This window comes from Grampus griseus, assembly GCF_964374135.1.
Source record: "Grampus griseus genome assembly, chromosome: 20".
In the NCBI taxonomy this organism is placed as follows: domain Eukaryota; kingdom Metazoa; phylum Chordata; class Mammalia; order Artiodactyla; family Delphinidae; genus Grampus; species Grampus griseus.
Genome location: NC_139014.1, coordinates 45,704,216 through 45,730,742, shown reverse-complemented (window position 1 = coordinate 45,730,742; position 26,527 = coordinate 45,704,216). Strand labels below are relative to the sequence as shown.

At 49.6% G+C, this 26,527-nt stretch overlaps 1 protein-coding gene across 2 annotated transcripts in view; it reads right to left on the bottom strand.

The window, feature by feature from the left end:
• Positions 1-26,527, bottom strand: part of MYH10 (myosin heavy chain 10) — a 133,952-nt gene that overhangs the window by 12,015 nt on the left and 95,410 nt on the right. For both annotated transcript variants that reach the window (XM_082679256.1, XM_082679257.1), the window contains exons 16-33: positions 22,487-22,680; positions 22,286-22,407; positions 19,880-19,949; positions 19,629-19,789; positions 18,504-18,612; positions 18,269-18,400; positions 17,195-17,401; positions 13,211-13,348; positions 12,222-12,345; positions 10,770-10,941; positions 9,487-9,699; positions 6,912-7,056; positions 6,123-6,329; positions 4,900-5,004; positions 3,564-3,716; positions 2,972-3,220; positions 2,477-2,689; positions 702-914 (exon numbers count right to left, since the gene is read on the bottom strand). In XM_082679256.1, coding sequence (XP_082535382.1) covers positions 702-914; positions 2,477-2,689; positions 2,972-3,220; positions 3,564-3,716; positions 4,900-5,004; positions 6,123-6,329; positions 6,912-7,056; positions 9,487-9,699; positions 10,770-10,941; positions 12,222-12,345; positions 13,211-13,348; positions 17,195-17,401; positions 18,269-18,400; positions 18,504-18,612; positions 19,629-19,789; positions 19,880-19,949; positions 22,286-22,407; positions 22,487-22,680 — 2,927 coding nt within the window. The remainder of the gene's footprint in view (positions 1-701; positions 915-2,476; positions 2,690-2,971; positions 3,221-3,563; positions 3,717-4,899; positions 5,005-6,122; positions 6,330-6,911; positions 7,057-9,486; positions 9,700-10,769; positions 10,942-12,221; positions 12,346-13,210; positions 13,349-17,194; positions 17,402-18,268; positions 18,401-18,503; positions 18,613-19,628; positions 19,790-19,879; positions 19,950-22,285; positions 22,408-22,486; positions 22,681-26,527) is intronic.

Below are 26,527 nucleotides of genomic sequence, written 5' to 3'. Positions count from 1 at the left end.
GAATTCCTGACCCACAGAAACTCAGTTAATGCGTATTGTTTTAAGTCACTAAGTTTGAGGTAAGTTGTTATCTAGCAATAAATGACTAATAAAATAAGTATTAGTGGACTGCAAATAACAAAGCAAAATTAAATCCATCTCAGATCCAAGACTTGACACCATGAACTCCAAGGGACTGAGAAAATATCCACAATTAATTTTTAAAGTAAACTTTTAAATTAGAAGCTTAACATGCACTCAGGAAAGTATATAAATCATAAGTGCCCAAGCAACTTCTTAAAATTAAAAAAAATGTAAATACCTAGAGGTTTCCCTTTAAAGAGTGGCTTAATGAGGACGTGTGATCTGACCTTCGGAATACTCTGAATCACCTTGTCAGGTACATATTGATTCTTCCCTTTATCGATACTCATGAGACTCACAGAACTTGAACCTGACTACATGTCCCTGGAGATTCCACTAAGGGCTTTTCAATGGATATCCTGGCTTGTAAGTAGCAGTGATATTATCTGAGAAATAGGAAATCAAAACCAGTTGTATTACATTTTAAAGAATAAAATTATCAAAAAAAAATTATCAAATGACCAAATACATTTCCTCCAGCTAATATGTTCCAATGTGAATGAATAAGATATTGACCCAGAACTGGGCTTTGAGAACAAACCAGTTCCTGTTCCGGGGGCCACTCTTCCATGACCTACCTGTTTAATGAGTAGCCGCTTCTTTTCCTCGTTCTGCTCATCTCTGGTCTGCAAGTCCCTCTCGAACTGGGCCTTCATGGCCTGCATGTTGACCTCCAGGCGAAGCTTGGCGTCTTCTGTAGCCTGAAGCTCATCTTCCAGCTCTTCTAGCTGGGTCCTCATTTCCTCCACCTGCTGCTCTAGGGCCCGTTTGGATTTTTCAAGTTCATGAACCTGGACCACGGGAAGCACAGGGAGGGGATGACCCTTGGTGGAGGGACAAGCAAGGACAGCAGTTCCTGTTTATAGGCACCCCACCCCCCTATGCATCCTCCCCTCCCACTGCAGCTACACTAGTCCTCATTTCAGAACGCGCCATCTGAATGACAGGCCTGATTTCTTTATTCACATGTGCTCTAGAGTCGATCAGTTACTCTCCCATGACCTTGAAGCCGAGAGATCTTTAAAAGCCATGAACAATAAAAAGAGCGTGGTGTCAGGGGAGTCGCCTGTTGACTGGCCACTGTGTCTAACACAGTACCTCCCTCTTGCTGTGGAAGAGGTCATTTGTATTGAAAATGCACATGTGGAGACTTAACGTACGAGGTGTGTGAGGCCTGCCAAGCAGGGTGCAGTGAAAAAGGGGTTTGACCTTTCTCTGCGCAAAGATCCCCACCACACACGTTTCCTAAGTTCTCGGTGCCAAGCGCTGTGCTGGGTGCTCCCCCTTCACGTCCCCTCTGATCCTGGAGACGATCCTTAGGCAGGCGTGCGCAGGTGCTATTATGATGTGTCCCTTTGGGGTTCACGGCCATGTCAGTTCTCACGCGGGCAGGAGAAGCCTTACGACGTGAGGAGGGCCTGTGTCTCTTAGTGTCTGGCACTCCACAGGCACAAAGGAACGCTTGTGGAATGAACGTGGGACTGTCGATTGTTCTGAAGAAAACTAATGTGGAACAAGAAAACGGAATCAGTCGTGGAATTCTCTCTCTACATTTTACTACGTAATCCTGGCCATTTCTACTCTAGGAGGCCTCTTCTTGTCCACGGGGCCGGTCCCCAGGCTGTAGGAGACTCAGCAGGAAGGTAGGACAGTCCTTCCTCCCTTATGATGTGGCCAGAGAGTCCGTGTCCCAGGAAAATGAGCTTTTATCTTTAGAGAGGACTTTATGCCTTTCAGAGCACAGCTGCAGCAGCTTCACATGAAACAGGCAAGTATCGCGTCCATTTGACAGAAGAGGAAACGTAGGCTTAGGCAGGTTAAATGGGAGCTTGCGGGAGAGTCAAGCCCCGAACCTGTTCTGATCCCCAGGCCTGGGTCCCCATCACTATCCTCAACGCCTCTTACACTAGGGGAGGGGGGGAGGGTAAATAAAAATCCCAGCAGCTCCTGGGGGAAGCGTGTGCAGTGGGAGGACAAGAGGGTCCCCCCGGCTCCTCTCCAGCTTCTCCACTCGGTGCAGGAGACAGATCCCACTGCCCTCAATCTGAGGGGACTTCAGGTACTTGCGTGTGATACACCTGAGGCTCAGGAACAGAGAAGCCCTTCATTTAAAGGACCCCCGTCAGGATGCAGCTTAGGGCGGGGAGGGCCTGTGAAAGCGACAAGAACTCCCCGCCTGGCTTTGGCACAGGTAACCGAGAACAGACTGCAGAAAACCTGATGGCTTATCCTGGGAGTCTTTAACCCCCTAATTACATACAGGCCAAGACACTCCTGGCCCGCTTTGCTGTAGGGCTGGGCCTCCCCAGAGTCGCCTGCCTGCCCCGAAGGCACCGGTCCCCGGGACACTCACGTTCTTGCCCACGTCGTCCTTGGAGCTCATCAGGTCCTCCATGTCTGCCCGCAGCTGCTTGTTCTGCCGCTCAGACTCTTCCTTGGCCTCCAGGGCCTCCTCAAGGGCACGGGCCAGGGACAGGGCTTTGGTTTCCTTCTCTCTGGCCTCTGCTTCGGCCCGGTCTCGCTCTTCCGCGTAGCGGGCAGAGATGTTCTTCTCTTCTGCTAACAGCTACACGGGATGGCGTTGGGAGACAGTAAAAATCGATTTCAAAAGCAACAGAGACTCCTCTCATTTGCTACGTGCCTGAATTATTGCTAAGAATATCAGGCGTGTTCTCCTGTTTCCTTCTTTATGCTGGTCTGCTTTTTCCAATTTTGCTATAAATACATATTGCTCTTAAATAAGAAAGGATTATTTTAAGCCGAAATGACAAAGGCGAGGGCTTTGCCAGGAGGAAACACGTGTGGCGCTGGCCCTGGAGCCCAGGGGTGGGGAGCGCTGGGCACCCACCTGATCGAACTTCTTCTGCTTCTTCTCCAAGTTGGAGACGATCTGGCGCTGGTGGTCCAGGTCCACCAGCAGGTCATCAAGCTCCTGCTGCAGGCGGTTCTTGGTCTTCTCCAGCTTGTCGTAGGCCAGGGCCTTCTCCTCCAGGCGCTGGCTCAGTGCTTCCACGTCTTTAAGGAGCTTCTTCTTGGCTTCTTCCAAACTTTCAATTGTCCCCAGGTCATCATCTACTTTCTTCTTGGTATCTGTCAACTGAAGGAAAAAAGGTCACGATTAAAGAACTCAACTGGATTTCACACTTGAGGAATAAAGATAAAACTTGTTTTCAGTATTCTGTCTGAAGAAATAATATCAAGCAATACTATGCGTTTCTGAGCAAATGGATCTTAGACCGTAAATGTCTTCGCTAATCATCTATAAAAGGATGACTGGATTGGAATTTACACAGTTGACACAGTCCGAGGGTCTTCACCTTGCTCCCAACAAGACCCAATTAACTGTCCCAAATGGAGTTGAAACCACCCAGCAGGGCAGGGACGTCAGCTGCTAAACACACACACTGAGGCCACATGGCGTCCCGAGTGGATGCACGCACCTGGGCCTGCAGGGCCAGCACCTGCTTTTCCAGGTTCTTCCTGGCCTCTTCCTCCTCCTCCTGCTGCTCCTGGAGGCTGTTCTTTTCCTCCTCCAGCTGCCGGATCCGACTGCTCAGGTTCAGTTTTTGGCGTGTCTCTTCCTGAAGAAGCTCCTGTTTATTTTTATAAACGGTCAGTACTTAGGTTATGGTAATCACCCAAACCACAATGCCTCTGTTAAAAAAAACAGAGTCTCAGTGTGTGCGAAATACCCAGTGATATTAACAAACAAGTGATTTTAAAACACACCTGATCATTTAACAAGTGCCCTTAGTACAATATTGCTTTAAAGTTGTTCACGAGGGAATTCTCTGGCAGTCCAATGGCTAGGACTCCACGCTTTCACTGCCGAGGGCGTGGGTTCCATCCCTGGTCGGGGAACCAAGATCCCGCAAGCCGTGCAGTGTGGCCAAAAAACCCAAAACAAACTTGTTCACGAGCAATGGCAGCGTCACCCCGCCAGGGGCCCAGGCCAGGGACCTGCGAGCTTCCCTTTCCCACATCTTTTATCACTCCTGGAATCCTTTCCTGTTTCTCTCAGGTCAGCGTTAATGAACGAAAACCATGAGAAAATGTTTAAAATGGCCAGCAGTGCACGAATGTATAACAGGACCGCCGCCTGGTGAACCATACCCCGGTGAACCGCACCCCAGGCAGCGCCCGGCCAGACAGCAAGAGCCGCCTACCAGGCACCCACACATGCCTGCCAGACACAGGAACCGCAGGCTCTAGATATGAGCTCAAAGGTGAGTTCCTGAGCATCAGGGCTGGTTTTGGTGCAAGATGGTTGAAAATAAACGTAGAGCAGAATGACTTCCCTGGTGGCACAGTGGTTAAGAATCCACCTGCCCATGCAGGGGACACGGGTTTGTGCCCTGGTCCGGGAAGATCCCACATGCAGCGGAGCAACGAAGCCCATGTACCACAACTACTGAGCCTGTGCTCTAGAGCCTGCAAGCCACAACTACTGAGCCTGCACTCTAGAGCCCGGGAGACAACTACTGAAGCCCGTGCGCCTAGAGCCTGTGCTCCACCACAAGGGAAGCCACCGCAATGAGAAGCCTGTGCACCGCAACGAAGAGTAGACTCCGCTCGCCGCAACTAGAGAAAGCCCGCATGCAGCAACGAAAACCCAACTCGGCCCAAAATAAATAAATTTATATAAAGAAAAAAAAGTAGAGCAGAAAATCAGAAAGAGGTGATAAGAGGGCAGTTCTGGGAATAGCATGTTTCACCAATTTACAGATTACAGAAACAGCAGAGTTACTATTAACACTCTACCCCTGGGGGAAATACCTGTGTGTCCTGGAGTTGAGACTCAAGACCAGCTGCGTCCTTGGCAAACTTAATACCCTTTTTCTCTGCTTCTTCTAGAAGAGTTGAGACATTATCCAATTCATTCTGCGAGGAGGAGTGAAAGGTTATGACTCACTTCAGCAGCAGGCAGAGAGAAGAGTGGTGGGTTCTGGACCCTAAGTGCCCACAAAGCGAGCATATCGCGGGGAGGAGGGGTCAGCCTCAGCTGAGGAGGGCTCACCACCGAGAATCTGCCGCCCCCATGAGCAGGCCCTGAGCCAGCCACCGCAGAGAGCCTCCACCTACGGCCCGGACAGGGAGGCTTAGGACGGCAGAGCCCACATGTGGGGGGCGTTCTCCTAACTGGCTTGCTATCTTGTTTTTCAGCGTCAAGAGACAAAAATTATACCGAATCCTCTGAAAGAGTGGCTGCTGTCCTATGTGAGGAGGCTCACGATCAGCAGGTGTTTTATTTTAACCCTTTTTCACACGAAGATGCACCATCCCTATACTGGGGGGAGGTGGGTAGCGGGCGCGAGTGTAATTCATTTTCTTAGAGAACTTGAAAACTTTATCACACAGATTCAGATAAGTTTAAATTCTAAGAGTCACAGCCCACAGTTCTTTTTAAGCTGAAAGAAAATCTGGTATGATATACTTATCATGAATATGTAGCTATTTCTTATGGTCAGATTTTATGAATAATGTGGTAAAAACATTTTTTTCTTTTTCGTGTTTAATTAATGATAGCTCTAAAATACCTCCCCCCCTAGAAACCCCCATGGCGTAAGACCGTCTATGTCTTTTGTGGGGACAGTGGGTCGTAGACAAAAGGAACAGGAGCTGCCCTTCGTTCTAGTCTGTCCTCTAGTCACGTGAGCAAAGGGAAGGCACACGGAGGACGTTTCTATACTTGAAACTCAAGCTGATGGCATTTGTTTTTCCTCATTTTAGCAATGCCCTTCAGAGATTCCCCCCACTTCATCAGTCTTGGCAGCAGCGGGGCGGGGAGGGCTGTGGACTCAGCAGAGCCCAGAGGCAGGCAAGCTTCTCACGTCCTCATCCACCAGACTCACCCGGGGGGGCGCTGTGAGCTTCAAGTGGGAGAGCGACACGAGGAGCCTAACGTGGACCTGAGGCAGCCCAGGCGCCCCCAATGTCAGTCCCCTCCCCACCCCGCCAGACACTGGGGGCGACGTCCAGGAAAGGCTTTCCAGGCCTACCTGTAACTTATTCGCTTTCTCGGCCAGTTCCACCCTGAGTCTGTCTCCTTCCGAGACCTTGGCGTGGAGCTCCTGGACCTGGGCGTCCAGCTTCTTCCTCTTGTGCTCAGACTCGGCCTTGACCTGCTGCAGCACTTTCACCTCGCACGCCAGCTCCTTGTTGTCCGTCTCCAGGCCCTGCTTGTTCTTCTCCAGATTTGCCTTGAACTAGGAGAGAGAAGGGAGGAACACTTCACTCGCAGTTCTACAACAGAGGACGCAAAGGGCGTGGCTTTGGTGTCCGGAGAACCGTGCTGACACGGAGTGAGCCTGCAGTCGACATCTGTTGCATAAATGAAGGAAGACACCTGCTGTTCTCGCAGTGTGAAGACTTCTGTGGGCGGAGCACCCCTGTACACCCCGCTCAGGGCAGCAGATACAGTATGGGGGGGCGCTGGCAGCACCGCGGGGGGCCAGCATGTGAGAGGCGGAGGCGGGAACGATGAAGCAAGGGCAACGATGTGTGCGGTGCCTGAGACAGACTGGAGGGGGGAGGGGCAGGGGGCAGGGCACCAGGGACACCCAAAGGGCCTGGCGGCTTCTGGGCAGCAGGTGAGCAAGAGCAGGACGTGCAGCTGCTGAACCTTTAGAGCTCAGTCATCAGGAGGAAGAGGGCTACCAGTGAGAGGAATATGTGATTTAAAAATAAAATCAGGGGCGCCTGGCTCCCCCAGGCCAGCACTGTGCTCTCAGAGAGCGGCCGCTGCGGGAGCACCTGGACCCCCACGCTGCCCACCGACGTGTCCCTACCCTCTTCGCCTGCTCTAGCTGCTCCGACAGCTCCTCCAGGGCAGTCGCGTGTCTCTGCCTCATGTCCTGGATCTGAGCCTCGTGGTTCTTCGTTTCCTCCTCGAGAGCTTTCTTCAGCTCTGCCACTTCTTGTTCACGTTTGGTGCTAGAGAAACATAATTTTAGAGGAAGAAGCTCAGAATTAGTTGAATGACTAAATTAAATGCACATTTTTAAAGTTCTGCTTTTGTTTGAAACATGACATGGATTCCAGGAGGCTGGCGTGTCTGTTACTGGGGTAGCGGGAAACCTTCCAGAACCAGCATGACCCCCATTCCACATGCGACTTACAGTCGAGACACGGTGTAATGTCCCTAAGGGTCTTCAGACGTCCGGGGCAGCCTGGGTGCATCACAGGCCAGGCACTGCTTAACACAAGATGCCAAAATGCCTGCCACAGCGCCAGCAGGCATTTCAGTAAAACCGGAAGAGGGTAAATCCCCCAGAGGGCTGGTAAAGGCTCATCAGGTGGGACACTGCACCCCGACAAAAGTGGGGCTGAGCACCACCTTTAATTTAAGCGCACAGCTTAACACTGAAACCAGTTAAGGTAAATACCACTCCTGCCGAGAGCTGCCGTAACACCGAGAGCTTAGAGAGCAGTAACTTTCCCATCATTCTGCAGCACAACTCTGGCAAACTTGCTCTAAAACCCGTGGCCAGTCAAAGCAGTGACGTATATGCTGATTGCTGTGTGGGCGCACTTTCCTCTCTACAAGGAAGCGAAATCTAGGGGCTGCGACCAGCTGCGGCAAAGAGAAAAGGGGCCCAGGTGGCTGCTAGCTGCGTGGTGGCAGGTCACCAGACAAAGGGAGCCACCAGAGTCACGGTGGTGCAGCCTGGCTCGGCCACACGTTCACTGGAGGCGAAAGGCGTGCGGGGGTCTGGCCTTGTCCTCTGCAAGCTTCCGTGCAGAGGAAGGGATGGATGCTGGAGGTGGGGGAGGGGCACCGGCATCCAAGCATCAGCCCGACAGGACAGACTCCATCGAGGTTACTTCAGTTCACCCCCCATCTACCAGATAGCAACACCATTTCCCCTGACGCATCGGAACTGCAGGCCATCCGACCCCTTCACCAGCAGAAGCAGGGAGTGCTGTGTTGGAGCACATCCACGGTTTTAACCAATATGCACATACTGGACTTCCCTGGCGGTCCACTGGTTAAGACTCCGTGCTTCCAATGCAAGGAGGGTGGGTTTGATCCCTGGTTGGGGAACTAAGATCCTGCAAGCCGTGCAGTGTGGCCAAAAAAAAAAAAAAAAAAAAAAGCGCATATCATTGGTACTTTTTTTTTTTTTTTAAACAAGAGTTGAAGGGAAGAAGTGAGCAGAACCTTTTTTTCTACCGTGGTTGAAAGCTCAGCTGAGAAAGGCTATTTCAACCAAGTCTAATCATTAGACTGTGGGTTCCAGCCCACAGTTCAGTGGTTTCCAGATATTTAAAAAGCAGGTATTTTAAAACCAAGGCCAGGACTTAAAACTGCTAAAAGCAGAGCTGCTCTGTGGAGGCGGGTGGGAGGGCTCGGGTGGCTCTGCGGGGACACACCCTCCCGTTGCCCTGAGGCCCTGCGTGTTAGCGGGCAAAGTCCCTGGCACGTTATCAGGCTCACCTCCTCCGCTTCTTCAGCACTGAGCGCTCCGGACACCCCCGGTCTGACCTCAGCCTGACGGCTCGGCACGGCTTCTCTCCAGGCCCAGAACCTGACGGGCACACGCCCCTACCCTACCTTCCTCTGTAAATGACCCCTACTGCCCTCGCCTTGCTGCAGGCTTTCCCTTAGCCCCCTTCTTGGGGGCAGGCTCCCCTTCCCACCACGCACAGCCTGGGACAGGTGGCAGGGGTGTGGGGGTGCGTGCGTGTGCAAGCAGCCAGGTCTACCCGCCAAGGCAGCCTGGGGATTCCTGGGCTGGCCTCACGCGCCCGGCAGCTTGGGTCTTGAGGAGGGAGGAGCCGGTCGGGAGGCCAGCAGGGGCCTCGGGCAGCCCACCTGCTCACCGCTAGTTGCGCGCGCTCTCCCGGGACTTCCCGTGAGTCGTGTCTGGCTGCGCTCGTCACTTTCCTCTTGCCTACGCTCGGCGGCTGGCCCATCTGTTACGTGGGTAGCTGCACTCACCTGTCCTTTTGTCTTTGTGGACACGGGCCTCCTCCTCGTCTGTTTCCTCACCACTGTTCATCAGACCAATTGCTGCAGCCAGCAGATGCCCAAACAGCCCCACCTCCTCCTGTTTCTGTGTCTGTCCCCTCTAGCCCTCTGGTCCCTGCGCCCCCCTTACTTGGTTCAGGTGTGACTCTCCCTCCAGCCAGGTGTGCGTACCTGGGGCTTTTCTGATCACACCTCCCTCTGTGCACCTGTCTGTGGTGCAGCCACCTGCCCTGTGCTTTCTACCTACAGGCCGGTTGGTTTCTAACCACCGAGATTTTCTTACTGTTCCACGTGCCACTGTTTCCAGGAGGAAGAGAGGATGCTCGAAGTGACAGCATACAGGAAACACCCCACTCCCCGAGAACGAGCATCTCTGCCCTGCCCCCACTCACCGCAGTTCCTGCTGAGCTGCCGTGGTGTCCAGCGTGTCCTCAAGCTCTGTCTTCAGAGCTTCCAGCTCCTCACTCAAGTCCCTCTTCTGCTTTTCCGCCTTGTTCCGCGAAGCCTTCTCGGATTCAAAGTCTTCCTGCAGCTCAGCAAGCTGGGCTTGCAGCTCTCGCACGACTTTAAGCGCGTTGTTCTTGTGCAGTGTCTCGTCGTCACCCCTGCGGAGACACCCGGGCACGGGAAGCGCTCAGAGCCAGCGCCCAGGGACTCTTCCCACAAGAAGACCCTGAGACACCACCCCCAGCCCACGGCCCACGGCTTGGAGGCCCAGAGCTGGTATCAGGATGGAGTCTGGGTCCTGTCCAAAGGGCTAATAAAGTTCTCCGTGAAAAGGTAGGACCATCTCACTTTAATGATTATAATATTTAAAAATTCCCTCTCAGGCAAATGTTCTTCTAGTTAAAACACTGCTCAAGGTAGCCGTCTTGTCCGTCAGATTGGTTCCAGCCCACGGCAAATGTGCAAATTCAGAGAAGTTCTTGGAACAAAGTGGAAGCAGACCCGCCACCTTCACACCCTCCACTCTACGCCTCCTCTATCCTCTGGTGCATCTTTTTGCTCACGTGTGATTTAATGTGGGTGGATGTTCTGACCGGGGATGGGTGGGAAGTTTGAGATGAGGGAGGGGAAGCTGACACATGGGAGCAGGTGGAGAATTTTAGTTCTGGGTCTCAGCCCTCACCTCTGTAAGTGGCCGAAGAAAGACTAACGGTGACAGAGGCAGAGAAGAATTTGTTATAAGATTTTCTTGATTGTAATAAATTATAAATTAAACTGAGTCCTATGACCATGTAACCAAATAGTTATTGGTTAAAGGAATGAAATGAAATATTAGCATAAATGAATTTACTATATATGACTTACATTCTGTAACTGAATGGTTTAGGACTGAGTAGCCAATCGTGCTACAAGAGGGGGGAATACTCCTGAAAAGCGATTTCCTCTAAACTTCTAAATCATATTGAAATTAATCTGTAACGTACAGAAACCAGAGCATTTGATATGGTTAAAACTGTTGGTTCAGGTGTGAATTTTCAAGGATTTCATGATATGACTCGTGATTTTTAAGTGTGAATACCAAGAAGGATTGATGAGATTTTCTGGCTGCCCCAACAACATGCTCCCTGGTCTCCCAGGCCCGTGTCACACCCAATGACGAGGAAGCCATACGTCGGTGTCCCGGGGTCTCTCTGTCGGGACCCCCTCCAGCCACGTGCCTAGTGCAGACCTGGCCAGGGCGCCCTGCAGCTCCTCCTCCTTCTTGGCCACCTGGATCTTGAGCTCGTCAATCTGCGCCTGGAGCTCGGCGATCTGGTCCTGCAGGTCTGTGGTCTCACCGTCCAGTTTCCTTTTGGCCTTTTCCAGTTCCTGGCGGGTCTTCTCCTCCTTCTTTAAGCGCTCTTTAGGGCAAGAAACAAGAAGCCCTTCAACACACTGAATGTCACTCCATATGGACAAATTCAAAAAGTAAACTGATTAAAGTTGAAAATTAGCCGTTGCGTTCTAAAGCACGTCGCTGCCAACCGCTCCATCACCTGAAACCCATCAAGATCAAACCGAAGGCGAGATATATTAGTAGGAGGGTGGGATTTTCAGGAAGAAACTGGGAGGATTCTAAGGACATCCTTCCACAGGGAGCAGGCCCCCGCTCTCAGAGCCAAAGTGACCTGGACCCCGTGCTGTGCCCGGGATCGCAGAGGGCTGGGCAGAGGCGGGGTGGCATGTGACTCCTGTCCCCCCCGGCTCCCTTTTCACCGGGAATCCCTGGTTTGAACCCAGACTGCAGTTCCTGAGCCCTGAGGGCGAGAGGGCAGAGTGTGGGCATCTCTCCCACCCGCCCTCTGAGTCCTGCAGTGATTCCTTAATTAGGGCCGGGATGCTTCCCTTCACACGCTGTCCTCACCCGCCCAACAGTCAGGTGAGAAAAGGACAGGCCTACCTACCCTTCCCAGAAGAATCGCCTACAGGTAAGAATGGTTTATGGAGAGAATTTCAGGCTGACAACAACGAGGACAACAAAATCCTAAATATTGTTTTAGAAACCACTCATTTTCTCCCCGTTATAAACGACCACACGACAGCAGGGTGTTAAGAGCCAGGTTCTTCCTCCCCTGTCGATGCCAGTCTCCAGTTGCGGGTCAAAGGGAAGGTGTTCTGGGCTCTTTCCAACTTCCACCCTCTTTTCTTATTTCTTTTGCAGAAGGCAGTGATCCATTTTGCAAAAATCCTAGCATTTGCTGACGTGACTTGGGCCATCAGAGTGAGACACTGCTACCGTGCACAGAGTCTCCTGTCCCTGTCAGGTTTTGTGTCAGCAGCTGTCCCTTTGTGAAGGGAAACCTAGGCACCTCGACGCAGCATTTAGATTAAACACGTACAAATTTAACGGCCTGTGCAGCTCAAACTTAATTTACGTCCCAACTGTGTCCACCAAAGGGCAATGTACTTTACTACAGGACCTAACTTTAAAAGTTTAAAGATAATCTAGTGCCGTTTGGTGACACTAAATACCTGGTGACTAGGCAAATGACGACACCATATAAGAGGGCTATTTTAATAGCCGAACCCAAACTGATGAGCGGTCCCCATGTACATTTTCTATCACAGCATGTTCTGATTTAAGTAGAAGCTAAAGGCTCACACGTCCTAGCCCTCAATTTCTCTAGCCTCCAACACTCACCTTCTAAGTCTGAGATCATCACTTCTTGCTTATTCCTGATCTTGGCCAGGTTTTTTGCCTTTTCTTCCTCTTCAGCCAGCTGAGAGGAACACTCAGCAATGCGATCTTCCATGAGTTTCTTTTCCTGAATAGCAAAAACGGCTTCAGAAAAGGCATTCAAAATGACAAGTGGGTTTGGTTATTACTTAGAAAACAAGTAACGTTGGCACTGTCACCCCCAGCAGACCGTATATTCCAAAAAGGCAGGAAAAGGAGGCTCGTGACCCTCCAGAGCTTCGCCCGCCCGCCTGGCCTGCAGTCCCGCAGTCCCGCAGCCGGTGCTGAATGTATTACCGCCCAGATGGGAACAAGTCGTCGGTGAGTGTCCAAAGGGCACAAAATGTCCACGTTCAGTCATCTCAGGGATTAAAAGGATGTTTGGTGGATTAAAAAAATTAAATAGTTTCTGTCTTTAGAAATCTATACCGACTATAAATCTGTAGAGACTTAGAAAACGGAATAAATGAACTTGAAATCTTGAGAACTTCCTGTTTGAAGCCACTTTCAGTGAGAGCATTGACACAAGTATTTTCCATATTCTAAAAGCAGCTCTTGGACTCCCCTGGTGGAGCAGTGGTTAAGAATCTGCCTGCCAATGCAGGGGACACGGGTTCGAGCCCTGGTCCAGGAGGATCCCACATGCTGCGGAGCAACTAAGGCCGTGCGCCACAACTGCTGAGCCTGTGCTCTAGAGCCCGCGAGCCACAACTGCTGAGCCCACGTGCCACAACTACTGAAGCCCGCGGGCCTCGAGCCCGTGCTCCGCAACAAGGGAAGCCACTGCGGTGAGAAGCCTGTGCACCTCAACGAAGAGTAGCCCCTGCTCGCTGAAACTAGAGAAAGCCCGCGCGCAGCAACGAAGACCCAATGCAGCCGAAACTAAATAAATAAAATACATTTATTAAAAAAATAAAAATAAAATCAGCTCTTAAATGGAAATAGTCTCTTACTTTGATAAATTTGGAATTTTGGTCCTCGAGAAGCAGAATCTCCTCTTCCATCTTCTTGATCTTGGCCTCTGCCGTCACCTTCTCCAGCTGCAGTTTCTGGCGAGCCCCCTCCTCCTCGTCCAGCTGCTCCTCCAGGTCCTTGGGGAGAAGAAGTACATGTGGTCAGTCTCCACACTTTCTCTACGAAATTCTACACATGCTAACAAGCAAGGTCAAAATGAAAGGCCAGTGTTTGATTTTCAAAATGGCAGGGTTATTTTTAAACATATAGAATGTAATTATGTGAAACAGACACTTGTGTCCACTATAGGTTAAGTACAAAGTGGGTCAGTCCTTCTCGAAGCCAACATGGAAGAATGGAGCAGCTCTGAGAAAGAGCATTTCTTTTAAACCAGCGGTTTCAGGAAAAGGCACAGATGTGATTTATATTGAAAAGACCTGTAGCAAAGTGTTATTTATCGTACTGAGGAACTATGAACATACTTCAAAAAAGCCTTGGTGATTAAAAGCGGGTACATTTGTAAAATGGGATAATGTGTAGTTATTAAAATCCATACTTTAGAATAGTAGTAACACAGGGAAACTGAATAATATAGTCCAGCTACATCAAACACACAAGAGAAAGACAACTCAGAAACAACCATGGAAACAGTACAGGTTGGTGAGAATGGACCGTCTCAGGTCAGGCGTGCCGTGCCGTTCACAGCACGAGTGCATCGCCAAACTGGGTGGGATTCCAGAGTTTACACATGGTTTTCCTATAACAAGCTTCTCTTTATTTCATACCCTACATTATTGTAGCTAATAAACATATGCATTACAGAACAGAGTTGTATATACAAATCAATATATGGCCAGTTTAAGAAACTTTCAAGGGACTTCCCTCGTGGCACAGTGGTTAAGAATCCACCTGCCAATGCAGGGGACATGGGTTCAAGCCCTGGTCCAGGAAGATCCCACATGCCACGGAGCAACCAAGCCCGTGCACCGCAACTACTGAGCCTGCGAGCCTAGAGCCCGTGCTCCGCAACAAGAGAAGCCACCGCAAAGAGAAGCCCGCGCACTGCAACGAAGAGTAGCCCCCGCTCGCCATAACTAGAGAAAGTCCGTGCACAGCAACAAAGGCCCAACGTAGCCAAAAATAAATAAGTAAATTTATTTAAAAAAATTAATAATAAAAGCTCATAAACACAGAGGTTAAAAAAGAACTTTCAAGGGTAATTTTGGCTAAATAATTTATCACGGTTGATTCTGTAATGAAACCTCTGCACAAGATTAACCTTTTTTGTGAAAAACTTCAAATACACATGTAAGTACAGAGTAGCATGGTGATCCTGACACAAATGCATCAGCCCAAGCTTAACAGGCATCAGCTCATGGTCAGTGGTCACTCTAAACCCCCAGCTTCTCCCTCCTCCACTGCGTTATTTTGAAGCAAATCCCAGACATCATATTTCACCTGTAAACCTTCAGGCTCTATCTTTAAAAAATGAAGACCATTTAAAAATACACTTGTTTGAACTGGAATCCAAATAAGGTTCACACACTGTGATTGATAAGACCCTTAAGACTGCTTTAATCTCTAGGTTCTCTTAAATTTCTTTCTCCTCCCTTTTTCTCACCATTTATTTGTTAAAAAAAAAAAAACCAAAAGGGCTTCCCTGGTGGCGCAGTGGTTGAGAGTCCGCCTGCCGATGCAGGGGACGCGGGTTCGTGCCCCGGTCCGGGAAGATCCCACATGCCGCGGAGCGGCTGGGCCCGTGAGCCATGGCCGCTGAGCCTGCGCATCCAGAGCCTGTGCTCCGCAACGGGAGAGGCCACAACAGTGAGAGGCCCACGTACCGCAAAAACAAAAACAAAAACAAAAACAAAAACAAAAAGGACCCCACAGGTCATTTGTCCTACAGTTTCCCAGAGTCTGGATTTTGTCCACTGCATCCCTGCACTGTACACTCCTAAGGTGACAAAAGCAGTGAACAGAACAGTGGGTCCAGTGTAATTCAATTAATAAATGAATCCACATATATCTGTTCAGAAATATATGCAAAAAAATAATAGGGATTAATGGGATGATGGGTGGGAGGAGACTTCTAAGTGCGATTTTATATTCTCTGGGTATTCTACAATATAGTGTTATAATCAGGGAATTAATACTGAAAACAAAACAAAAACCAAAAACAGCTCTAGTCGTTTTTGGTTGAAAAGGAGACAGATCAGAAATCCCTGAAAGCCTCACTTGGGGGGGGGGGGAGCCGGAAAGGACAAGAGACCAACAAGGTTGGGTTTTCCCAAGAGCCATGCAGTTAATATAGAATCTCAGATATTCCATAAGAGGGGGAAAATATTTAATAATAACATTACCATAAATATTTTATAATGTGTTTGAATTTACAATGGAGATATTAAGATAACAGTGCAAAAACCCACTGAAAGAGTCTAGAGTAAAGGTTATGAAGATGGAAAGTATTGAAAAACAAAACAAGCAAACAACAACAAAAAACCCTGTTTTTACAAGGAAATGCTTGTTTTCTAAAGAGAGTAATGCAAGCATTTCATGTGAAGTTGTTAAAACGTGGAGCGTAAAACAGTAGGTTGGGGAGACTGGAGATGACTCTGGGTGTCCCTACCCTGTGTGAGTAAAGTATTATCACTGAAATGAGCACATGCTCTGAAACAAAGAGAAAATCAAAATGGAAAACGAATTTGAAAAAGGATACATGTATATGTATAACTGAATTACTTTGCTGTACACCTGAAACTATCACACCATTGTTAATCAACTATACTCCAGTATAAAAATAAAATGTTTAAAAAAAAAAGAGAAAATCAAAACTGTTGATAATACCACCAGAACTCACTGTTATTGGTGACTATTATTCTAGATCTTCTGTACGTCCCCTTATAAAAATCATACAGTTTGTAAGTTATATACTTTTAGTTAGACCTTACTGTGTATACTCTTTTGCAACTCCCCTTACTAATGTATTACAAATACCCATAAAAATAGACATCTTTTAAATTTATAACTGTATATTGTTACCGTAGTTTAAGAATCCCCTATTGTTAGATAATTAGTAGGCTTCCACTGATGTATGCTTTAAGTCCTAGAACTAGAATTGCTGGATTAATGTGTACTTTTTATAGCTTTCGTGATATTTTGCCAACCTATTATGGGATACTGGAAAGCTGTTTGTGTTGAAGAACGGAGAGGGCCTGGACAATTTACTGTATGGGGTATTTGCCAAGGAAATAATATGGTATCTTTTGCGGTTCTGAGAAATGTCTGTGCTTTGCAAAGATAAGCCAAGTGGTGGGGATAAAATCAAGGGAGAGATCTGGAAGAAAGAAAGTTTGGTGCTGGACCCATGAAGCAGCGGGGGCAGACACAGACACCCTGACACTCGAGGCCACACTGGATAGGCTGGGGTGGGACTCACGGAGAACGAGTCTCAGGGCACAGGCACAATCACTGTCGTCTGCATCACTCATCTGGGTGTTCAATCAGAGAGAACCGCGCTTCGTGTGAGGACAGCTGGATCTCAGTAAGAAAGTAGCTACCAGCAGGAAGGGCTAAGTGTTTTATTCCGATTCCTGGCCACCTCCTGCGCCAGCGCTGAGCATTTATTATGAACCACACCACCTCGTAGGTGTCTCTAATGGATGGAGTGAGCAGTGGAATTATTGAGAACACAACGAGCAAACTCCGTCCCCGCAGACCCTGGGACGCATCCTCTAAGATGCCACAGCAGAACATAAAAACGATTCCTGTTCAAAATAACAAATCTGCGTTTGGAGGAATCTATTATATGTGTGCTTCGAGTGATCTTTTAAAGGGGTGGGGGGGGGTGGGGAGAAACGACTTATTACTTAGGCTCCTGTTGCTCCTCAATGGACACAAGAATCCAAACCCAGAGCCTCTCTTCACTCAACAGATCCATCTGGAAAACCCCAACTATAATCCTAAATGAAGCTTATCGCAGATACCTGAATGTGTGCTTGCATTTTCTTCTTTTCATTTTGGAGGATTTGGTTTCTTTCTTCTTCTTCTTCAACCCTAGACTCCAAGTCATGGAGAATCTCTTCTAATTCCTGCTTCTTAGCGGCAAGTCTTGCCCTCATCTCTTCTGCTTCAGCAAAGAGCTCAGTCTCTGCTTGTAGTTGCTCTGCCAGGATATTCTTCTCTTCTAGCAGCTGCAATCACAGTAAAGCGTCCGGTGCTATGACTGGCCGGTTGTGCACAAGAGACAGTCACTGGGACTCCAGTGGCCAGTGCAGGTCGCCCAAGAAACCCGGAGTTAAAAATATATAACGTCACTCGCAAAACTTTCAAATACATCTTCAGCTCTAGCAAAATAAGCTGGGTGAAAACTTGAGACAACAGAAACAACGAAAAAGGTTATCCTGAATAATACATATTAAATTCATGCTATTTTAAAGAATTCCCTTTCTTACTATTAAGGTAATTCACAGAGGGACCAAAGAATAGGAGGAGAAATATTATACGAATGCTATGAAGTTCATGGTGACTGAAGCCATCTGGTATCAAATGACATTCTGGCCTCTACTGTTAAAACTTTTTGGCCCTGAACACATCAGTCCTATCGCTGTCAACTACAAACATTTCCTGAGTCTCTGCTTTGTCCGTGAAGCACGGCTCCCTGAGAACGGGATGTGGACTCAGGACCACCGTGGCTGGAGAACAGGCAGCGGGGTGCCTTGTACTGTCTCATCCTTTTACTTTTTTCTAGGTCCCTTGTGAGCAGTCACAGGAAGGTGCTAATACCAGGAGAAGTGTCACCGGTGTTAAACGCACACCTGATAGCAAACTTGATCATCTGGGTGTCCAAAGGGTGACAAAGGCAAAAATGCAAGAGCTCAGGCTGATTTCAGTTTATATATACCCCGATGCTTGGCCTAATACATCTGCTACCTCTATGCTCAAACGTCTATAAATACACACAGAGTAAGATGCTGTTTATTTGGAATTCACTGGGTGGGTCCCTATCCGCGGGATCGCGCATCTTCTTTCAGGGCTGAGCGGGAACTGGTGAGCTGTACCTGTTGGTGCTTCCTCTCCATCTCCTCCAGCTCCCCTTCCACCTTCGTCTGCTTCTCTTTCACCTTCAGCAGCTCTTCGTCTTTGGCCTGGAGTTCCTCCTCTTGGCGAGTGACTTGGAGGAGCGGCTTCACCTACGTTCACGACATTGAACACTGACCCCGCACCCTGCACCTCCCCGCCCCCGGGCTTCTCTTGGTCCCGTGCGTGCCACCCCAGGGGGAGCCGGCCGCCCACCTTGGTGAAGACGCGCCACCACTGCCAGTGCCGCAGCTTCAGGTACGCGGCGCAGTTGCGCTGCAGCACCTTCAGGGCGCTCAGCTGCTGCTGCTTCTTGGCGAAGGCCCTGAAGAAGAGGCAGGAAAACCAGTTAAGAAAACCGTGGTTTTGTTTTTGTTTTGTTTTGCTTGTAAACAACAATCATTTATTCCTCACAGTTCTGGAGGCTGGGGAGTCCAGAATCAGGGCCCCGGCAGATTCCGTGTCTGCCGAGGACCCATTTCCTCACTGACAGCTGCTTCTTGCTGTCGCCTCACGTGGGGGAAGGGCAAGGAAGCTCTGTGGGGTCTCACTCATGAGGACACTAAGCCCATTCGTGAGGGCTCCACCTTCATGCACTAATCACCCCAAAGGTCCCACCTCCAAACACCGTCCCACTGGGGATCAGATTCTGGCGCACGAATCTGGGGGACACATTCAGTCTACAGCAAATAAGAGAGAACTGGCTTTGACAGCTGCTGTCATAGGGGACTTCCTAGAGGGAATGTTCTTTGTGGGCTGGGCTGGGGATCGGGGACATAACCACGTCCCTGCTGAATGGCGGGCCTGCTCCGCCCACCTCAACTCTTGTCACGGGACCTGGCACTCTGTTCACAGACGCTGCCGGAAACGGCCCCTGCCACCTACCCCCAGACACACACGTACGTACGTGCGCGCGCGCACGCGGGGGTGAACAAGGCCCTGCTCTCCCCCTCCCTTTGCTGCGCTCCTCATCCATCCTCTATTAGATACTCCTTCCTTTTTGGATGTGTCACAGGAGAAACATCCCTCTTTCTTTCTAAGGTACCCTTTCTCCTCCTTCTCTCCTGGACTGGACCTGCAGATCCTCATGCTGACGCCTCTCATCTACAGACGGGCTCAGAGAAGCCCTCCCCGAGGACCCACGCTGAAGCAGGACCCCTTTATTGTCTGTCTTGGCCCCTTGTTTGTATCCTTGTTTAGAACGTGTATCTGCTTACCTGGCTCTCGGTCCCACAGGACAGGGACCTCAAGTCTCCCGCGCTCTCGTATTTCTAGCACAGAACACATGCTTATTAGCACAAGCACACACTCTAAGCATTTAATACATGATTTCCCACTTACTTTCTGGCTAAGTAACCTCTGCAAACAGCCTGAAAGAAGATAATGATATCGGTAATTTTTAAATCTCTTTCTTCCTCTAAGTGTGCCAGAACTCCAGCTCTGAAAAATATCTTGCTCTGTCCAATCCTGTACAAGTTTGGGTCCAATTCTAAAGCCCGGATCTGAGAGAGAGAGAGAGTCTGTTTGTTATTTTTGCTACAGGAAAGATTGTGTCAACAGCCCACGAACCAGAAAAATCCAGAAGAGCTTACCATGCGCTCACAAGCCTGTTTGCCATCCATAAAGCCCTTAGGAATAGCATTTGGAGTTAGGATCTCGTATCTGTAAGAAAAGCAGCCCAAAAGCCTTTTGTAAAAATCTGTGGAAATGTTTACCTACTAACTATGAGTTCTGCTTCCCCTAAGAGGCAAGGATATGATGGGCAATCATGTCGAATGAAGAGTAAAGAAATGACCAGCTGATAATCTGAGGTTTTCTGCAGATCTAGTTTCTATTTCTTAAAAGCAGCAGCAAAATGAAATGAAAATGCAGTCATTTCTCCCAAGTCAGAGACCATGTTTAAGAAGTTGTGGTGGAGAGGAATCAAAAGCATGGTGATTTTAGAAACTTTGTTTTTTATTTCCCACAAAATGTCCACATCCTTAAGACGCAAGCAGAATCTGGCTCTTTGCATGTCGAGTCACTGTCAACTTGTAGGCATTTATTAGATAACAGAGAAGGCTGTCAGAGCAATGCTTGGAGGGCCTCTGTTTAGAACAGGAGGAAGGAGACTTCCCTGGTGGCGCAGTGGTTGAGAATCCACCTGCCAATGCAGGGTACACGGCTTTGAGCCCTGGTCTGGGAAGATCCCACATGCCGCGGAGCAACTAAGCCTGTGAGCCACAACTACCAAGCCTGTGTGCTGCAACTACTGAAGCCTGCGCGCCTAGAGCCTGTGCTCTGCAACAAGAGAAGCCACCGGGATAAGAAGCCCACGCACTGCAACAAAGAGTAGTCCCTGCTCACTGCAACTAGAGGAAGCCTGCGCACAGCAATGAAGACCCAACACAGCCAAAAATAAATAAATTAAAATTAAAAAAAAAAAGCACAGGAGGAAGTCTCAGGGTGACTCAAAACAGCACTGGGCTGGGCGCACATATGTTCTCCGACCTGCACACTTGAGGTCTGTGCACTTACTATATGTGTGTTATACCCAAGAAAATAAATTTTAGCACAAAGACAGTGGCTGTATTAAAAGATGAATCCTGGCTACTTCAACCAACTTTGTGTTTTGGATGCTAGTTATGTTCCATTTTCTTCTATCAAATAAAAAGTGAAGGGCTTCCCTGGTGGCGCAGTGGTTGAGAGTCCGCCTGCCGATGCAGGGGACATGGATGGGTTCATGCCCCGGTCTGGGAGGATCCCACAGGCCGCGGAGCGGCTGGGCCCGTGAGCCATGGCCGCTGAGCCTGCGCGTCCGGAGCCTGTGCTCTGCAACGGGAGAGGCCACAGCAGTGAGAGGCCCGCGTACCGCAAAAAAAAAAAAGTGAAAATCTACCAGCTCGTTTAATCATATGGTGGGGCCATAATAAGGGCTTCCCTGAAAACCTGTAGGGACTGGAACAGTTTTTCAACTGGACTCCCTCTGGGGGAAAGGGCTACTCTTCGACCTGCAGCACCGTTTATTTTATGGAAAAACAAATGCTTCATATTTGGAAACTTGATTTCCAGGATCAAAGAGGAAAAAGACAAACTAGACTAACTGTTACAGAAAATTACATAATACGCTTTAAAAAACCTGTTGCCCATCATATGTTTTCATCCATTTCTACTGCACACCGATCTTCTCCCTCTTGTTTTCTTCCTAATTCTTTTCTAATCTCCACCTATTTCTGACCCTACTTTAGTAAAAGGATTGTAAGAACACACACACGGGCACACACGGTGGGAAAAATATATACATACACACGTACACAGATATATTCATTGAAAAAAGACGGAAAGAAATGTCCCAAAGTGCTTTTAGGAGTCACACCTGAATAATTTTTATTTACTTTTAACGTATTTAAAATTTTTCTTAAAAGGAACATACGTTATTCCTATATTTTATTTTTATTTTATTTTATTTCTTGCGGTACGCGGGCCTCTCACTGTTGTGACCTCTCCCGTTGCGGAGCACAGGCTCCGGACGCGCAGGCTCAGCGGCCATGGCTCACGGGCCCAGCCGCTCTGCGGCATGTGGGATCTTCCCGGACCGGGGCACGAACCCGCGTCCCCTGCATCGGCAGGCGGACTCCCAACCCCTGCGCCACCAGGGAAGCCCCCTAGATTTTAAAACATCAGTTTAAAACAAAGTTATGCTTAAATCCCAGGTAGAACTGTCTGAATGAGTGAACTGTAAGTTCTCAGCTCTGTGTTTCCTCACAGCTGCCTCAGGGCCCCAAGGTCCCCGTCTTTGCTGCGCCCAGAGAAGTTATGAGCACGCTGCCTCTTTGTAAAGTAGGCACTCAATATTCCCGACCAACGGTAAAGGGAATAATGATGACCGCCCTCCTATATGAAAAGAGAACGGAAACCCTCCAGGGAACAAGGAAGAGTCTTTTCGCATCATCTCACTGTTTGATTCACATTCAGATAAGCTTTGATGCACACAGAACCCAGGTAAAGGTGAGCAATACCTCTGTCTGAATTCCTGGAAAACAATCCGGTTGGGGAATCCCTGGCGACAGATTCGGATCCCTTCCAGGACACCGTTGCAGCGAAGCTGATCCAGCACTAGGTGCGGGTCCAGTTTCCCAGCCTAATCGAGCAGATGACAGTGTTAGAGCTTCATCTCTGGGACCGGACCTCGATCCGCCTCCGTTCTGCTAAGCACGTACCCGCTTCTCGTGATTCGGAATGATGCAGCGCACGAAGTTAGGGTTGGTGTTGCGGAGCGTCGCCATCAGCTTGGTGAGTGATTCTTTGTAGAGCTGCCCGACTGTACGGAACATGCCCTTCTTGGTTTTATAGGCAGAGCCAAAAGCTGTCTCCGTCATCCCCGTCACTTGGTCCAGACCCACGATCCGGTCCACTGGTGGAAATAAAAAAGACGAGCCAAAATAAGGCAACCCTAACTCTTGAGCAGGGAAAGAAAAGACAGTGAGAGTGCAGCAGCACAAGCTTTGTGGGACAAATGATAAGAGATGCCATAGAGGTAGGGCAGTCAGCATATTTAGACACTGCACAAGCCGTGGACCTAAAAGCCACACACTTCTAGGGCAGGACACGGTAGCGCTTTGACAACTTCGTACCGCACCCCAGCAGGTGCCTCCCGCTGCACTAGTTTCAGGAACTCACTGCCTGATACCATTGGCCTGTCACATATACAGTTATTTGGTAGATGCAAGATTACTGGCTGGCATTGATACACAAACCGACACGGTGACAAGTCTCAAAATAGGAAATGGCTTCTAAAAATGTACGTTAAGATATACGTTTATACAAAGCAAGTCCACTTAGTGAACATGCTCAGCAATTAGGGACCAGAGTCATCTCTTACGGGTCATTAGATTTCCAAAGAGAAAGGCCAGCAAATGCAGGAAGCTTGGATCACCTCAGCTCAGGTTTTTAGGAAGGAGTAAACTTCAACTCTCTCCTCAAAGCATGGATGACACTCACGAAAGGGCAAGAACGCTCCAGCGGAAGGAATCTTCTGAAAAGTAATCAGTGCCCGAGCTCAGTTCAACGATGGCTAAACCTCTCAGACGCTACGCTCTTATTAAAGCAGCGGACAGTGGCCACTGTCCACACACCTAACGCTTCCCGTGATGGGATCACACGCAGAAGCCCGGCAAGTGCACCGGCCGCCAGCCAAACATTCGGTGCCTAAAACGCTCTGGTCAAAAAAAATCTGATGAATGAACGAAACACACAACTGAAATACTTCTTTAAAAAACCAAAATATCAGTTGAACTACCCCATCCATGCTCTCTTCGACCCTAGCAGTCGCCTCCGTTTCTCCTGTCTGCGCCCAGGGCAGAAAGCACGTGGGGACCAGGCACCACGTGAAGTGCTCTCTCAGCAACACCTCAGTCTTGATTCCAATCCTTGCTTTCCAGGGAGGTTTCTATGGAAGAGGCGACCATGGCCCAGGAGGTAAGGGAACTTGTCCAAGTCACGCAGGCCTTCCGCGGAAGCTGCGAGAAGGGTGGATGACGCCTGCACGCTGCCTACACTTTCCCCTGGGTGAAGCCACCAGACTCGAGGGTTGAGGTCAAAGCTAGCCCTGCCTGTGCCCCTTGGAGACCAACACTCTCCCCTGGGCCTTCAGCCCGTCTCTCCTCACCAAGCCTGCCCCTGCACGCGCCATGACAATGAACTTCCGTGAGCCACCCGCTTCCGTCTCCTCAGAGCCGGGCCTCTTCTAGGCGGTTCCCACACTTCCCGCCAGTTCCTCACTGTGCAGCCGACTGGCTTCCAGGCCACCCTCCCCCTACACCCCATTCCACTCAGGCCATGACAGGCCCGGGCCTTATTCAACTTGACCCTGGTCCATTTACCTGTTGACCGTCACAGCAGCATTCTAGAAACTCGCCACGCCTGGCTTCTCTTGTGGACTAGGGACCCCACCTTCTCCTGGCCCGCGACCCACCTCTCTCACTACCACACTCTCCTTGATGACTTCTCTTTTGCGTTTTCTGTACATCACGACGCTCACTAAGGGCCCAGACTCAGCTCACCTAAAGTCCTTTCTAGAATAAGCCAGGACACAAGTGCGGGCAGAGAGCATTTGACCAGAATTCCTCAAGCCCCAATCTCATCCTGGGCGATCACATCATACCTGACCTCCCAGCACCAGTCACTGAACACCTATGTTCTCCTGCCCACCCGGAAGTCACACAGCTGCCTCTGCCTTCCACACAGTGCCTCTCACGTCTGCTTTTCTCAGCATCACCCCCCTCTAACCTAGTGCGACGCCTGGCATATAACATGCTTGATACATGTGTGTTAGCAAATAAATGAAGTAAACGTTAAATGCTTTCATAATTACAAACAGTGAGAAATGCACTGAAAGAAAAGAACAGGATGCTACGAGAAGGATGGGCGGTTAGAGATCTCTCTGGAGAAATTACGTTTAATGCCTTAAGGGTAAGGACGAGCCAGTGCGGAGATCACTGCAGGCAGTGGCAAGAGCAGGCGTGAAGGACCAGAGGCAGGAAGAAGTGCAAGCAGCTGGTGCTAGTGGGGCCTCAGGAGTGAGGAGGTGAGGACACGCACGCAATAGAGAATGGACCGGGGGAGGGGTCAGGGAGCAAGGCGTGGCCCATGCTGTAGTCCAGGCTCTGAGAGAGAGGATGGTAGGCTGAACTCGGAAGATCACAGAGGAGATGGTGGAGAAGGAAGATTCCAGATGTGTTTTGGTGGCAGGACCGCCTTGCTCTTAGGATGAACTTGGTATGAAGAATATGGCAGAGGGCGAGGGCAAGAACTCCTGGGATTTGGGCTTGGGCAGGCAAGTGGCTGGTGACACCACTGGGAAGATGGGGAGAGAAGGGGGTTCTGTGGGTAGAAAGATGGATCCAAACTCTATTCAAGTTTGGGGCGCCCGTGACACGCTGAGGCGGAGATGTCAAGTGGACAGCGGACAGTCTGCTGCTAAGAATAGAGGTCTGAAGGAGAAAAGGTAGATTTGGGGGTTGCTGACTTGCAGGTAGGATTTAAAGTTACGGGACTGGATGAGCCCCCTAACGGGCAAATGACCAGAGATGGGGGCGTGGGGCAAGCCCCAAGGAGCTGGGGCAGATGGAGGAGTTGGATAAGGAGGACGAGAAGGGGCTGGACGTAGGGGGACCCAAGGTCAATGTCCTAAACTGAAGCACATTCTCCCCATCCCTCCTCCTGTATATCTAGTGCAGACGTGGCCACGGGTTACTCAAGCCAGAAACCGGGAGTCGGCCTCCATGCCCCTCCCACATCCAGCTGCTGATTTACCGGAACCAGCCAGGACAAGCTTCCGGAGTCTTCAGTCCATCCCTCCTCTCCACTGCCCTGGTCTGTGCCACAACGCCCTACCGGGTTCCTTCCTCTAGCCTCACTCTCCCATTTCATCCTCCACCCCTGCAGCCACAAAGTGCTTTCCAGTTACACCTTTGTCACGATTAACAGCTGTGTCTAAAACTAAGCAAGTTCCTTGCTCCTAGACTTAAAATCCTTCCATTTCTCCTACAGCTTGTAGGAAACGGTCCAAATAACAGCCCAGCAGCAGAGCACAAGGATGAAGAACTCTACCCAGAGAGTCAGAAACACCTGCCACCTACAAGCTGCGTGAACTTGGGTCTAGTTACCCATCTTCTCCCAGCCTCAGTTTGTTCCTCTGTGAAATGGAGCCAAGGTGACCTACCTTACAGAACTGAGGTGCCTAGAAAGCACGAAGTGCTCGGTGAAGGGACCTCCTGTCACCTTCCCTAGACGCCAACTCTACAAACCAGCTGCATTTTCTCAAAGACACAAAGCTCTCACGTCTTCACCCTTTTCTGTCAGGAACCCCGCCTCCTTGCAAACTCATAATGGCTTTTAAATCTCCATCCCTTTCCCTACCACCTCTTCCCGTCCACCTGCCTCCAGGCTAAACAGGCCACTCCCTCCTCAAAGCTTCAAATCACGTACGTCAGACCCTGGGATGACACTTCCACTCTGTTCCCTGTATATTCCTGCTGGACTAAGCTTCCGGGGACGTCTCTCTCCAGCATGGAACACACACGGGGTCCTGAGAGCAGATCCCTGGTGCCCCTGGGCCCCTCAGATCACCAGCTCAAATGGCTTCTTCTGCCTTCCCCACGTCCTGACGTTGGCCTGAGCATGGTCCCTGGCACATACTAATTTTTTTTTTTTAAACAAATATCCACTGAATGAACACAAAATTACCCACAAGAACAAGT